At 44.5% G+C, this 16,269-nt stretch overlaps 1 protein-coding gene across 1 annotated transcript in view; it reads left to right on the top strand.

The window, feature by feature from the left end:
• The window catches only part of LOC136626803 (rap1 GTPase-activating protein 1-like), a 168,245-nt gene extending 152,712 nt beyond the window's left edge, over positions 1 to 15,533 (top strand). Inside the window, exons 16-17 of the mRNA XM_066601808.1 lie at positions 15,126 to 15,249; positions 15,484 to 15,533. Coding sequence (XP_066457905.1) covers positions 15,126 to 15,249; positions 15,484 to 15,533 — 174 coding nt within the window. The remainder of the gene's footprint in view (positions 1 to 15,125; positions 15,250 to 15,483) is intronic.
• The last annotated feature ends 736 nt before the right edge of the window (positions 15,534 to 16,269 follow it).

The raw sequence follows: 16,269 nt of genomic DNA, 5'->3' as shown, positions 1-16,269 counted from the left end.
GCTGGGGACTTCCAGCAACTGTCTCAAGAGCTTTTTGTGGATGAGGATGATGAGACACAGTTGTCTGTCAGTGAAGTTGTAGTAAGGGCAGGAAGTCCGAGGGAGGAGCGCACAGAGGATTCGGAGGAAGAGCAGCTGGGCGATGAGGTGCAGCAGCAGGACAGGTTGGAAGAGGCAGTGCAGTGGCCAGGGGTAGAGGCAGGGCCAGAGCGAAGAATCCCCCAACTGTTTCCCAAAGCACCCCCTCGCGGCAAGCCTCCGTGCAGAGGGCTAAGTGTTCAAAGGTGTGGATGTTTTTTAGTGAGAGTGCGGATGACCGACGAACAGTGGTGTGCAACCTGTGTCACACCAAGATCAGCCGGGGAACCACCACTACCAGTCTCACTACCACCAGCATGCGCAGGCATATGATGGCCAAGCACCCCACAAGGTGGGACGAAGGACATTCACCGCCTCGGTCACATCACTGCCTCTTCCCCTGTGCCCCAACCTGCCACACAGATCCAATCCCCCTCCCAGGACACAGGCACGAGCGCCTCCCGGCCTGCACCCACACCCTCACCTCCACTCCATCCAGCAATGTCTCTCAGCGCAGCTGTTCAGCTGTCGCTAACACGAGCGTTGGAGCAAAAGCACAAATATGCCGCCACCCACCCGCACGCACAAGTTTTAAAGGTGCACATTGCCAAATTAATCAGCCGATCATACCACCGTCCTCCGTGATCCCTCTGCGCCATACAACTATTGGGTGTCAAAGCTGAACACAGTGACACAAACTTGCGCTGTACACCGTGAAGGCGCTGGCCTGCCCTGCCGCTAGTGTCTTGTCAGAGAGGGTGTTTAGTGCAGCTGGGGGAATCATCACGGATAAGTGTACCCGCCTGTCAACTGCCAGTGCCGACATGGATTTCCCCAGACTTCTCTTCTCCACCGACAGAAAGAAGCAGAACCTAATGATTATTTTTGCTGCAACAGGAGGAAAATGCATCCTCTATACCCACAAAAAAAGGGGCAATTAGCTTTGTCAATCACTCTTGGATATTACTCCTCCTCCTCCTAAAACAGCATGTCATCACGCTGAACTGCCAATTTTTCTGCGGCCGAAAGCCTCCGTTTAAAAGTTTTTTACAATTTTTTACAGTTTCAAAAGTATTTATACTTTAACAGAAACCAATTTTTTCGCAGGGCTGCCTCCAGGCTCTGTTACAAATTAAGCAACAGCGAGCTGTATCTTTAAAAAATATTTATGGGTTTCACCTGCCCTCTCGGTTGAGCAATTTTTCAGGGGTACACTTGTACTCTTGGTACACCAATTTTTCTGGCCCTTGCCTATACTGTTATCTAATTTTTCCGGCCTTCGCCTACACTCTTGGTAACCATATTTTTTCAGGTGTTCGCCTACACTCTTGGTAACCAATGTTTCAGGGGTTTGCCTACACTCTTGCTACATAGATGTTACAAGGGTCTGCCTATACTTTTGCTACAGAAATGTTACTGGGGTCTCCCTATATTTTTGCTACAGAAAAGTTACTGTGGTCTGCCTATAATCTTGCTACAGAAATGTTACTGGGGTCCACCTATACTATTGCTACAGATGTTACTGGGGTCCGCCTATACTCTTGCTATGAAAAGGTTACTGGGGTCCGCCTATGCAGTTTCTACTGAATGGTTTGAGGGGTTCCCCTATAATCTTGCTATAGAAATGTTACTGGCGTCTCCCTATACCCTTGCTACAGAAATGTTACAGGGGTCCGCCTATACTCTTGCTACAGAAATGCTACAGGGGTCAGCCTATACTCTTGCTACAGAAATGTTACTGGGGTCTCCCTATATTATTGCTACAGAAATGTTACTGGGGTCCGCCTATACTCTTGCTATAGAAATGTTACTGGCGTCTCCCTATACCCTTGCTACAGAAATGCTACAGGGGTCAGCCTATACTCTTGCTACAGAAATGTTACTGGGGTCTCCCTATATTATTGCTACAGAAATGTTACTGGTGTCCGCCTATGCAGCTTCTACTGAATGGTTTGAGGGGTTTCCCTTTACTCTTGCTACAGAAATGTTATTGGGATTTGCCTATACTTTGCTACAGAAATGTTATTGGGGTCTCCCTATACTTTTGCTACGAAATATTACTGGGGTCTGCCTATACCTTTTCTACTGAATGGTTTGAGGGATTCGCCTATACTCTTGCTACGGAAATGTTACTGGGGTCCACCTATACTTCTGCTACAGAAATGTTACTGGGGTCTGCCTATGCTGAGGGTGCAGAAAGACTTCCCATTGCGGTGTTTTACCTATCTGGCAGAAATACACTAACTGACTTGGGCAGAAATGTGGGCCAAGGCCGAGGTCCTTGGTGGGGTGAAACTGCCATATTTGGGCACTTTGATTTCTTCCTGTGTAATACTATCTTTGTGCACCCACAGTATAGGCGAGCCCAAGGAACTCAAACACTTCCCATTGCAGTGTTGAGCTTTTTGACACCTACACAGAATGAGGTGTGTGGGGACCCATTGATTTCCCATAGCTATTTAACTCACGGCACCTTGGGTCACACAAGGTGGAGTCTGGGACCGAGCCTGACCCAGGGTCTGCTCAAGTACTTCCCACACAGAGTATTGCGGGTCCTACCTCGGTCATGGTTTCTCGGCCTTATTATACCACCTCCTCCTCCTGCTTGGGGTCCGGGGATCAGCGCTGGGCAACATGTATTTTCTCTCATGTTACCACAGTTATCTGAGACACTGGTTTGGGCCAAATAAAATGAGTGTTACTGCATTAATGAGACGTTCACAGCTGCACTAGCATACGAGTCCGCTTTATTCCCACGATTACTGAGGGTGTGAGCCGAGGCCCTTGGCTGGGTGAAACTACCATGCCCTCTGATTTCTTTGTGTCATACTTTCCTTGTGTTCCAGGAGCTCGCCTATGCTGTGGGTGCACAAAGACTTCCCATTGCTGTGTTTTACCTTTCTGGCACAAATACACTGACTGACTAGGGTAGAAATGTGGGTCAAGGCCGAGGTCCTTGGCGGGGTGAAACTCTGCCATATTTGGGCACTTTGATTTCTTCCTGTGTAACACCATCTTTGTGCACCGATAGCATAGGCGAGCCCAAGGAACTCAAAGACTTCCCATTGCGGTGTTGAGCTATCTGACACCTACACAGAATGAATTGTGTGGGGACACATGGATTTCCCATTGCTATGTAACTCACGGCACCTTCGGTCACACAAGGTGGAGGCTGGGACCGAGCCTGACTCTGGGCCCATTCACGTGCTTCCCACACAGAGTATTGCTGCATTGTGGAGATGTGTAGAAGTGCTGGCACCTGAGTCCCCGTTATGCCCATGTTTGCAGCTCCTGACAATTTTGTGACGGAGGTGGCACGGGATCGAAATGATGATCGTACGTCAATTTATAATCAATTCTCAACAGCATTGCGGGCTATTGCCCACACTTTCAAAGAGGGTCGCTGCCTGCCCTGCCAACCCTCTGCAGTGTGTGCCTCCGGTTCCTCCTCATCCAGTATGCACTTATAAATAGACATGAGGGTGGTGTGGCTATGAAGCGAGCGTGTGGCATGAGGGCAGCTGAACGCTGCACAGGGAAACTTTGTGTGCGCTGTGGCGCAGGGTCGTGCAGGGGGGTTGGACTGCAATGCCAGCATGTAACCCAGGAGAAGAAGCAGCGGTGTCACCCACAGGCAGTGATTGTCCTTGGTTGCAGGTAGTCTGGTGCTTAGCTAAGATGTGCCAGCGCGTGTGCCTTGCTAATGAGGGTATGTCCCAAGTAAATTGTTAGTGGGGTGACGCCAGACTCTTGCCCCCATTTTGGCTTAATATTGGGACCTGGGAGTCTCAGATGCAGCCATGCATGCTGCCCCTGCCCTTCCCTATCCGTTTCTGTGGTGTTTCCATGACTTTCTGATGTTTTCTGGTGTTTGACAAATCATGACCTATGCGGAGCATCGGTCCCATACAAAAATAGGGTTCGTTACGTGAAACGAGCTCTCGAGCACTACGAAAAGTTTGACTCGAGCAACGAGCACTCGAGCATTTTGGTGCTTGCTCATCTCTGAATGTAAGACCTCATTATACCTGTAGGGTACGTGAACAGGCAAGGGGGGATACAGCAAATTGCAGATTTACCCCACCACCCTCACAATTAGGCTGCTGTCAGACGAATGCATGCCAGCTGCATTTACGCATCCATAATCCGGACCTGACTGCTGGTATCTTGAGCTGAACTATGAGCATGAGTGATATTCTATCTATATTTGATGCACTGTATAAAGTAGACATTAGAGCTACATACTAGCCACTTTATTACTCTCATCGAGCAGTGTTAGATTCCATTTGCCTTCAGAATCGCAGCAGTTCATCATGTTAGGTGCAGCTAGGGCTTAGTTTAACCCCTTAACGACCAGCCCATAGTGTTTTTACGTCCTCCCGAAATGGGCTCTATTCTCTGAGGACGTAAAAACATGCTTCCTGCAGAGAATAATGCCCCTCGGGCTGTGGACGTGACAGCTCCATGCTGTCGGTGTCCGCAGGTAGCTGACAGCATGGAGCTGTCATCCCGGGCTGTTCGGACACCCCCCCGGGCATTGCGATCGGCGCTATGCAATGGATAGCGCCGATCGCAAAAAAAGTAAATAAAAGTACACAAAAGTTAAAGATTTAGCTGCTCTGATGGATCGGATCCATCGGAGCAGCTGAAATTACTCACCCAGGTCCGGCACGCTGCTCCCCGCTCTCCTGCCGCTCCGGGGCCCGAAGCCGGTGTTCTGCGCATGCGCGCCAGGCGGCATTACGTCAGCCGCATGCGCAGAAGGCCCGGCGGCGCGGGAGATTTAAAATCTCCTGGCTCCCGGCTCCTGTAGGTAGCCGGGAGGCAGGAGATGTCAGCGGGGACTGCGGTGAGCGGTCGCCGGTACCCGCGATCGCCGTTATCCAATGGTTAGCGGCGATCGCGAAAAAGTAAAAAAAAAGTTTTAAAAAAGTCAGTTTCACCTCCCCTCATGGATCGGATCCATGAGGGGAGGTGAAAATACTCACCCCCAGTCCTCAGCGGTGTCCCGATGTCCCGGGACCCGAATCCCCGTCTGCGCATGCGCGCCCGATGATTGACATCGGGCGCGTGCACAGACGGGCTCGAGCCCCTGGGAATTTAAAATCTCTCTGCTCTTGGTTGCCATGTGTAGCTAGGAACAGAGAGATTATACCGGGGACATGATCACTGTCATCCAATGGATGACAGTGATCATGTAAAGTGAAAAAAAAGTGTAAAAAAGTAAAAAAAAAAAAAAGTAAAAAAAAGTTTTTAAAAGTTTAAAAAGCGTACGTTTCATCTCCCCTCATGGATCATATCCGTGAGGGAGGATGAAAGTACGTACCTAAGGCCCCCAGATTTATCCGCGGACCTTACCACAGCTTCTGCACACGCGCCCGTCGCCAAAATGGCGGACGCATGCGCAAAAGCTGTGGATTGCCAGGATAATTTAAATTCTCCCTGCTCCTGGCTACAAAACGTAGCCAAGAGCATGGAGATTTAATGGGGGTCCGCGGTGAGCGGTTCCTGGTCACGTGTTCGCCATTATCCAATAATGCCGATCACGTAAAAGTTAAAAAAAAAATTTGAAGTTTCATCTCCCCTCACTGATGCGATCGGTGAGAGGAGATGAAACTTTTTACCGGAGGCCTGCGTATTTGAATCCCGACGCGATCTTCCTCCGTGGACCTTCCAGGATTCTGCACATGCGATTGCCGGCAAAAAGCCGGACACATGCGCAGGAGTCAGGGAGCCCAGGAAACTTAAAATCTCCTTGCTCCCAGCGACCAACGGTCGCCGAGAGCCTGGAGCAGTGACGGGTGGCCTTGTTGAGCGGTCCCCGGTCACGGGATAAAAAGGTAGTGATCTACCTTAGGCCGGTCTCACATGACCGGATAGGAATTACGGATTCTGCATGCTTCTGATCCACGGTATTACGCAGATCAATCGCATTGGATTACACAATTCCGCTCACATTAGCGGGTCGGAATTGCGTAATCCACTCGCAGAAAAGAGAACGCAGCAGGTTCTATTTTACTGCGGATATCGGCAACATAGAGCCCATTGTGCTCCGTGGTCGCGGATATACCCGCAGCCCATACGCAACTACATTGTATACGGGCTGCGGGTACCCGCGTCATCGCTAAGCGATGGTGCGGGAAATACAAACAAAGGTGTACTGTGCATGACCGCCTGTGTGAGTACGCAGTTATGCGCCGTACATTACGCAGCCGTACGCAGGGTCACAGCCGGGCTCACAGATGGGATCCACTGTGGGCCTCCGCAAGCGGATTCCGCCTGCACCCGCGTGAGCCCGGCCTTATTCAGACCGCTACCTGTGATACGTATTTTACAAGAAGCCCCGGGAACGCTCGCCTTCCTGCAGTTCCAGGAGCACCTTGTTGAGCGCCTTCTGTGTGAGACCGCCGCACCTCATCAAGCTTACGGAGACTCACGGAACGCCACTTTTTACACCCCATACCCGCCACTGAGGTCATGAAATACCCCCAAAAAGCATGAGAGGAGGGGGGGATACCCGGTTTTATTGCCCCATGGGCCCATTCCAACCAGCCTCCGTAATTACCCGTCTTCGGAAATACTACACAGTTCACATTTTTACTTTTATCTAAGATTTGCGAACGCCAAAAAGGGCGCGGAGGGGGAGGGGGGGAATTTTTAGGGAGTCAATCTTTATTCTGTACAAATAAGCAATGGGGCCTGGAATTTATTCAGTTGTGCCCTAAAATCCAACAGGTGTTCCGTCCTTTATAGGCCTTGCCATGCGTCCTGTAAGTAGATTAGGGCCACAATGGGTATGTTTCTGAACTCGGGACAAACGGAGGTATCCATTTTGGGGGTGAACGTCTTCATTCTTATGTGCACTGCACAAAAAAACTGTTTTTAAATTGAAAAAATTGCCAAAAAAATTGAAAATCGTAACTTTTTCCTTCTGCTTTGCTTAGATTCATTCAAATACTGTGGGGTCAAAATACGCAGTACACCCCTAGATGAATTCGTTAAGGGGTCTAGTTTTCAAAATGGGGTCATTTGAGGGGGTTCTTTATAGTTTTGGCCGCTCAATGGCTCTATAAGTGGGCAATGGGGCCTGAAATTTATTCAGTGGTACCCTGAAATCCAACGGGTATTCCTTTCATTGTAGGCCTAGCCATGGGTCCTGTAAGTCTATTAGGGCCACAATGGGTATGTTTCTAAACACGGGACAAACAGGGGTATCCATTTTGGGGTGAAAGCCTTCATTTATATGTGTGCTGTACAAAAAAAACTGTTTTTAAATTGACACAATAGCCCAAAAAATGAAAATCCAAATTTTTTCCTTTTGCTTTGCTTGAATTTATTCAAAAACTGTGGGGTCAAAATACGCAGTACACCCCTAGATAAATTCGTTAAGGAGTCTAGTTTTCAAAATGGGGTCATTTGTGGGGGTTCTCTATGGTTTTGGGAGCTCAAGAACTCTCCAAGTGGGCAATGGGGCCTAAAAGGACTTCAAGCAAAATTTGTGTTCCGAAAGCCACCGGTCGCTCCTTTCATTTTGGGCTCCGTTGTGTATCCAGACATAAGATTAGGGCCACAATGGGTATGTCTCTGAACACGGGACAAACAGGGGTATCCATTTTTGGGTGCAAGTCTTCCTTCATATGTGTGCTGTACAAAAAAAGCTGTTTTTAAAATGACAGAATTGCCGAAAAAAACGAAAATCACAATTTTTTCCTTTTGCTTGGTTTGAATTCATTCAAAAACTGTGGGGTCAAAATATGCAGTACACCCCTAGATAAATTCCTTAAGGGGTCTAGTTTTCAAAATGGGGTCATTTGTGGGGGTTTTCTATGGTTTTGGGCGCTCAAGAACTCTACATGTGTGCTATGGGGCCTAAAAGGACTTCAAGCAAAATTTCTGTTTTGAAAGACACTGACTACTCCTTTCATTTTGGGCCCCGTTGTGGACTCAGATATAACAATAGGGCCACAATGGGTATATTTCTGAACACGGGAGAAATAGGGGTATCCATGTTGGGGTGTAAATCCTGATTTTCATGTAAACTATAGGAAAAAAATATGTCTTTAAAATGACAGATTTGCAAAAATATGAAATTTTACTTTTTCTCCTCTAAATTGAATTAATTCCTGAAAAAAAACTGTGGGGTCAAAATACTCATGACACCCCTCAGTGAATACATTAAGGGGTGTAGTTTTTAAAATGAGGTCATTTGGGGGGGTATCTATTATTATGACACTCATGAGCCTTTCCAATCTCGGCTTGGTATAGGAAAACAAAGTGTTCCTCAAAATGCTAAAAAGTAATGTTAAATTTGTACGTCTCCTAAATAGTTAAAAAAAAACGAAAGTTTTTCCAATGTGCGCCCAAAATAAAGTAAACGGGTGGAAATATAAATCTTAGCAAAAATTTCTATATTATGTTTGCACATATTTAAGATATTGCAGTTGGAAATGTGAAAAAATGACGATTTTTTCAAAATTTTCCCAATTTTGGCGCTTTTAATAAATAAACACAATTTCTATCGGTCTATTTTTTCCGCCTAAATGAAGCACAACATGTGGCGAAAAAACAATGTCAGAATCGCTTGGATATGCAAAACCTTTCTGGTGTTTTTCCATGTTAAAGTGACACATGTCAGATTTGCAAAATTTGGCCTGGTCATTAAGGCGCAAACAGGCTTGGTCACTAAGGGGTTAAGGCATTGACAGTAGTTTCAGCTATAATTTTATGCCGCTTCTGCCATGCCCCCTTTTAACTAGTCCCACCTAGCTGTAAAAGGTGGTAGAGGTTAGCATAAGAAAAAAAAACAAAAAAAGGTCAAAAGAGAATCATTATGACTGACAAGGAAGCAACTTCTTCCTGCCCCAAAACAGAAGGCAAGAGTAGATTGAAGCACATGCAGCGGAGTTTACAAATTAAAGTATGGCAATCACTTAAAATGTAGTTACAGGCAATAATGTAGCTGCTAAATTTTCCCAATATTATCAAAGGAGGAAATTAAAAAAAATAAAATCACAATATATGCAAATTAGGCTCCAATAGACTGGGAGGGCTCAGACTTGCAAATCTGAATATTTCATGTGAAATCTGCAATAGGGCATCTATTGGTCAGAACATTAAGAAATCAAAGATGGGAAATACAATGCTGGGGCCACACGATGCACTGAGGATGTTAGAATGTGACTATATAGCAGGTCATTGCTCCATAGAATCATACAATGGTAGAATAGTAGAGTTGGAAGGCACACCCAGGGTCATCGGGTCCTCCACCGCATTTCCTGATCAACCCAGTTGGTGATTCTGTCATAGAAGGAAATTAGATTAGTCTAGCATGACTTGTTTGTTACAAACCCATGCTGGCTCTGGTAATTACTCTGTTCTCATACAAGTACTTGCATACATGCTGTTTAATAATATGTTCAAAGATCTTTCCTGGTATAGAAGTCAGGCTCACAGGTCTGTAGTTTCCTGGAACCCTCTTCCCTTTTTTTGAAGACAGGGACAACATTTGCCCTTTTCCAATCTTCTGGGACTTTTGTTCTCCAGGAATTTTCACAGATTATAGCGAGTGGTTCAGCAATTACCTCCGCTGCTCCTTTAGTATCCAAGGATGTAATTCATCTGGACCGTGAGACTTGAATTCATGTAAGTTAGCTAAGTGTTCCCTCACCATCTCTCTGCTTACAGATAGGCTTCATTCTTGTATTCCCCCAATAGCACAGGGAAGATCAGCTGATGTTACATTTACTTCTGAGTGAAAACAGATTTAAAAAAAATAGAAATATAAAAGTTTGTCCTTCTCAACATCATTCTTAACCAAGTCACCATTTTCATCCTGTAAGCATCTAATAGCATCTGTGACTTTTCTTTTGCTTTTGACATACCCCCTAAATACTTTTTTATTGCTTTTTGGCCTCTCTTACAAGCCTCAATTCATTATCAGCTTTAGCTTTTCTGACACTTCTCCTACAGTTTCTGCAGACCCCATTATATTCTCCTTTAGATATTCCCCCCTCTTTCCATTTGATAAACATATTTTTTCTTCCTTTCTTTCCTCCATTGTATTGTCTACCTAGGATAACGTCTTGAAATGAATGCGAATAACTCCACGTGCGATTGGGGATGGAGCAGCTCAGTCAAATAATCATACACAATTCAATTCTCACGACTCATCATGGAAGCCACAAGCAAGAACTATCCATAATTGTATCACTAATCTATCATATAGTATTTGATTCATTGCATTTAAGTATTATTGGGTAATGGTATGCCCTCTGCTGGCCAAAGATGGAAATGCAATAAGTATTCTTTAGAGAAAAAAAATATATAGACAAAAGGTTAATTCCGTATGGATTCATTTGATAATTTATCCGTCTTGAAAAGTGAAAGAATTTTGGCTGCCACCCCCTCCCCCATACCACCACCCTTGAGGAAGCTCACTGTGTATAGCCACTGTTGTAGTAATGATATTTGTATGCTATATATCATTTATTATCTTGTTATGTGTATCTTATATCAGCTTAGGTATATTATATATATATATATATATATATATATATAATATATATATATATATACACACACACTGTTATATCTACTCTTTTAGTAAAAGGTTAGCAGTTAAACGTGTTCATATACAAACTTGTCCAGAATGCCTTAGGCCCGTGCATCTTCCTCCCCCTCATATAGCAGTTGTACATTCTGATTGGATAAGCGTCTCATTTACTGATAACGCTATATGCTTTCTGCGAATTCTTTCACTTTTGATACTTTACTAACGTGTGAATTATCATATCCTGGGACTGACCAATCCTGGATGAGCACAAGAACTCCTAGTTTGTGATGTAACTCTTGTCCGTAAAAGCGATTGTATTCCTTTGAATAAATCAGAAGCGTCCGGCCTGATACCGAGCGTTGTGTCCATCTGTTACCTTCTGTGCACAAAACTTCTCAATAACAACTTGGACCATGCAGTGAACGTAAGAGGAGCTCTATTAGCGCGTGTGTGTGTGTTATATAATATATATTATATATATATAATGTGTGTGTGTGTGTGTGATATATGTATATACTAGCTCCCATAACACCACCATTAGAGGGCGCTCACTGTAAAATGTTTTTTTTACAATCTAGACTAAGAGCACCACTAGTGGCAGCATCTCAAGTCAATGACAGAGAGAAGTTTTATACTAAACCTGAACCCTTCACACCACAACCCCATAGAAGTCACGTGACCTGTCACTATTGGGTTAATATGCTGGGGAACGCAACTGCAGGAGTATTCATTGACAACTAAATCATAAAAGAGTCTGTCCACAGACTAGCCTAGCCGACTTGCTAAAGGTTTCTATGTAGCAACACATTCGCTTTTCTACTCAGCATAGAAACAAAATGAAATAGAAGCAACTAGTGGCAGAAAATGTAGAGCCAATAGATTTACTGATTATAGGGCCAATGGGAGCCCAAGGAGCAGTGCAGAATCTGTGACCCAGCGGCTGTAAAAGATCATTTGTAATTAGCCAAACATTGTATCTTGTGCAAAGGTCAAAAACGGTGCATTTACCTGGAGCAAGAAGTGGAAGAAGCGGGTCATTATGAGAACTGGTGCAAAGGCAAAAGAAAACCACTGATGTCCATCACTGTTGGGAAAATCATATATATATCATTATTTTTTTTTTGTTGGGGTTGGAAGGGTGTATAATTGTTATCAGCGTATTTCTCGTGTTTTTTTGGATTTGTATTCCTTTACTTTTTGTAGTATTTTACTACTACCTCGTTTCACCAAATATAGGACGGAGACATATTATTTTTTGATCCAAAGGATGCGCTAGGGCTTATTTTAAGGTGAGGTCTTATTTTGACCCTTCCAACAGTTATTGTCGAAGTGCTCAGACCTTTGTTATTGTTTTGTGTTTTTACTGCATATTCTGAGCAGTAAAAATTTTGAAAAAGTCCTCGGCCGCCGACACAGGATCGCTTCTTGGTTACAGGAGTCAAAGACCGCCTCCACAAAGCGATGGCCATGATTGGGTCTTAGAGAGCTGTATTAATTGCCTGAGCTGCTGAAACTGCACCGTGGTTTTGGAGAGTAGGCGGATGGATCTGGCTTGAGGCTACTGGGTAAGTGACTCGGATGACCTGCGTGAAAAACACTGTAAAAATGCAGCAATAGCGGTTTTATGGCCCTTTTCACGCAGCTAAAAGCATTCCTATTGATTTTTTTTTGATGAACTGTAACTAGGGCTTATTTTTGGGGTAGGCCTTCTATTTCGAGTCTCCCTGAAAAATCATGCTACGTGTAATTTTTGGGGAGACATGGCATCAGGATCTGCAGTTGTCCAGCTTCTAATTAGGACCTCTGGCTAGGTCATCAATCATTGATCGTTGGGGACCCAGATTATGTTTTTCAGGTGAGGTGCTGTAGGGAGACTGAAGCAGACAGCTCTTTCCACTTTGCAGTATTCCAGCTATCGCTCTGGTTGAGGTGAATGGGCGCCGTGTCGGCAATCCTTTGCCAGCTCACTGCAGTCCGGACAGCGCTGTGGATTCTGGCTCCACACACAACAAAAGAGCAGTGGGGGATCCAGACGGCAGACCCCTGACCATCACTACTGCAGTTAGGAGCTGGGAACTCATATTTTCAGTTGTTACAAAATAGCTAGTGTTTACTAACAAAGATTAATTTTAGATATAATTATGAAAAAACATGTTTTAATCATGTAATAAAGATGAAAATGCAGGCTGTTCGGAGCCTCCGGCGCAGATGCACTTACAAATCTTGGCCATAGTACAGCATGCTGCGCCGTTTCATCTGAGAAAATGCCAGAAGGGTAGTCAGACCCTCTTATAACTTATGAGATCCATGTGGCGCGGTTTGGCTCTATTTTAGGGCTCCTACAGACGGACGTATTTGCATGCGCAAAACAGAATAGAACCAATTGATTTCAAATGGTTTGTTCTCATTTCCTCATTTTTTGTGCTCACATTTACAGAATCGGTTCTATTTCCCTGTGGTTTCGCGAACCAAGGGCCCCACAGACGTCTACTGGAGGTGTGCAAAGGAAATGGGGAGTTTTATTACTGGCTGGTGGTTGTTCCTATGATCTGCCATAAACTTAATCCACACTGTGCATTAGACTACCACTTCCTTATAACTGCTCTGATTGGCCAGCTCTGTTCATGTGATCAGCGCAGTGTGTGGATTGGGTAGTTGGAAGATTGCAGTAGCCATCTTGTAGGACTGAGAATGGGGCCTAGAACTAGCAGATAGGAAGGACAGAAGAAGATGTCACATAATATAAACCCCCTCCCCTCCCTGCTACAAGATTATGACCGCAGGTCACTTTAAAGCAATTGCTCACCACACAACATCATTCTGGAGAGATTAATGTACAGATATAGTATATGTTAACTACAATTTGTTAAATGTCAAGTTATCTACAATGCCGTCCCTAAAGGTGTAATGATGCACCTGGCATTACCAACTGCTACATTTGGAGCTAGAACTAGAGGACCAAATCCTCTGCATAGACAATTGCATGAGAACATTTTATCTGCCATCACCACTAGAGGGAGCTCAGAAGCAAATGTGTATACAATAAGCTCTCATACTCTACCTAATGGTGGCTGCAAGCAGTTCGATGATAGAGCACCAAATCCTCTATCTCAGGAAAACAGAGCTGGCAACAATAAAAGTATAAAATTAATATGAACTGAATTTTGGATCTAAAATAAGTCGATAAAATGGAGACATTTGCCATAAAGTATATAGTGAACGCTCATTATTTCGTACTCGGTAGTTATACAGTGGTATTTTTTTCTTTATTTAAAGCTAAATGCAGAAATAGTTTCCTGTTATGGAACAGAGAGCTCAGCTGTCAGGTGACAACGGGGCGGAACAGAACTGCTGGCTGTTTCCAGATGGAGTAGAATTGGATGTAAATCAGATAAAGATCAGCATAAAAACAAAAGTAACATTTTGTGTGAAGAGTTCTTGGAAAATGTGTTGAGAAAACTAGAAATACATTAAATAACATAAAAACCCACTATTAGTATTTCAATGAAAAAAATCTGACCTTGTATTAATGCTAATAAACAGTGATCCTTCGTGGTCTCCGCTGCACTTTGCTGATATACTGTAAGTTCTACAGCCTCTTATTCTGGTGCAGACCAAACAGGTATATTAGGGCAGTCTACAGACGTAACCATTCAGCAGATGAGGGTCGTAGGAGTGGGACCCTCATCCATCAGACCTTCTATACCCCTTAAAATAGCTGCATCCTACTACCATCTAATGTTCATATAACACTGCCATATAACTCCAGTCCAGTCTTCTGACACTTCCTAGCCAAGGAGGGCTCTAGTAAATGCCAAATGTGCTACCCTATTAAACCAGCCCCATGTTGTAGTGGCAGAAGGCTCAGGAGGAGCAGTTTAATATTATTTGGGGTATGTTTCCATAAATGACACCATGGAAAGGTGTCATTCGTTAGTAATTTTCCCTTTTGTATATACTGGAATGCTTGTTATACATCAGAACATCTTCCTGCACACGTCACACCAGTGGGAAAGGCCGAATTTCCTGATCCAAGAGCAGTTGTAGGTCCCTGCAGGGTTGACCAAGAGGCTGTAAGCTAGCATGGTGCACTACATAAACCAGAAGGCTACTAAGCATGCACCCCATGGGTATAGATGTGCGGGTGCTCTTCAGTATTTGGCACCTTCCTGCATCGGGCTGGGACGGGCTCGTGTCCGCGTGGCCTTTTGCTGTAGATCTGATCCCATGTTGAGTGCTTCACACACCCTACTGCTCTTGCTTGATACATTGTAGTGATGTCAGATTTCCTTTGTGCCAATAGAAGAGACTTGGATTTAGGCATCCGACATTTAATCCGCTATTCCTAGCACTCATAAAGCAGAGAGATAAGCGCTATAATATGTGGAGCGGCTCATGCTGCAGTCCCTGCGGCCTCTGTGCCATTCAATCGATTAGGTTTCCCAGCAGCAGCGAAGTGACGTCAGATGTTGTGACTTTTGTGTCAACTCTCCAGGAATACGAGCAGATCCCCCGGAAGAACCGGCAAATCTCTTTCACTCCGAGACGCAGAACGTGTCCCAACCTGGAGAGCGAAGAGGACTGCAAGAACAAGGAGAGGGCAATATCTGCAGAGTACAGTAAGTCTGGATTAGTTTAGGGTCTCCGATTTGGAGAATCTACTAGTTTAGGGAGTCTCTTTAGAGTGCCTGATTTGGAGTCGGTATTAGGCCCAGGACAGATCCCCATGACTGATACAGACTCTGCGTTAGATACCATGAACATATACAGAGTCCCTAAGCAGATCGTTTAGACAGTCTGTGTCCGTGTGGAGAGCTTCGTCTGCATCAGTTGAGGGGGTGTTAATTGTTTAGGGTACGTTCACACAAAGGAATGTGCTATGAATCTGCAGTATGCTACCTGAGGTGGACTACTGCTCTGTAGTCTGTATTAATGTGGTGCTGTGATAAAGGGGGTCATATAAACTACTGGTGACTAAAGATGTAATAGAGGGGGAGCTGATGAACACAGTTAAAAAGCAAAATAAGTTAACACCGATTTCAAAATCCCCCCGATTCCCCTTTCTTAACCCCTAAAGAACCAAGCACCGTTAATTTACATCACTTAGTCCCGCAGGTTAATGCCAGGTAATGGCAAAAATACAGTGTGAGGTTAAAGCTCTGCAATGTAGCAGGTTGGGTTCTTGGCTGTGAGACTCAGCAGCGTTTAATCAATTCTGCCTTCTCTCTTGCAGGCTTCAGAACGTACAATGGAGCCCCAGCTACAGTGGAAAAAAGGAAAAAAAATATATATATATATGTCCCTCAGGAGGCTTTATAAGGTGTCATGGAAGACAGGTTTAAAAAAAAAAAAGTTATTTTTTTTTTTTACATAAGTAAAAAATAAATAAATAAAAATAATCTATATATAGAAAATAGTATGTATGTATGTATGTATGACCATAACTCATGAATGCCTGCAGCAATTTCAACCAAACTTGGTACATATATAACTCATCCCATGAGGAAAAATTTGGAGGGGATAACAGCCCCACTACCCCCCCCCCCCCCCCCCCGAATCACACTTGAGCAGATGGCTTTTATTTCAGAGTCTTATAATACACAGACCTCCTGATCCTCAGATAATATCTTACACAGACA

The sequence above is a fragment of the Eleutherodactylus coqui genome, chromosome 4 (assembly GCF_035609145.1).
Source record: "Eleutherodactylus coqui strain aEleCoq1 chromosome 4, aEleCoq1.hap1, whole genome shotgun sequence".
Classification (NCBI taxonomy): domain Eukaryota; kingdom Metazoa; phylum Chordata; class Amphibia; order Anura; family Eleutherodactylidae; genus Eleutherodactylus; species Eleutherodactylus coqui.
This window is presented reverse-complemented; position numbering and strand designations above follow the sequence as displayed.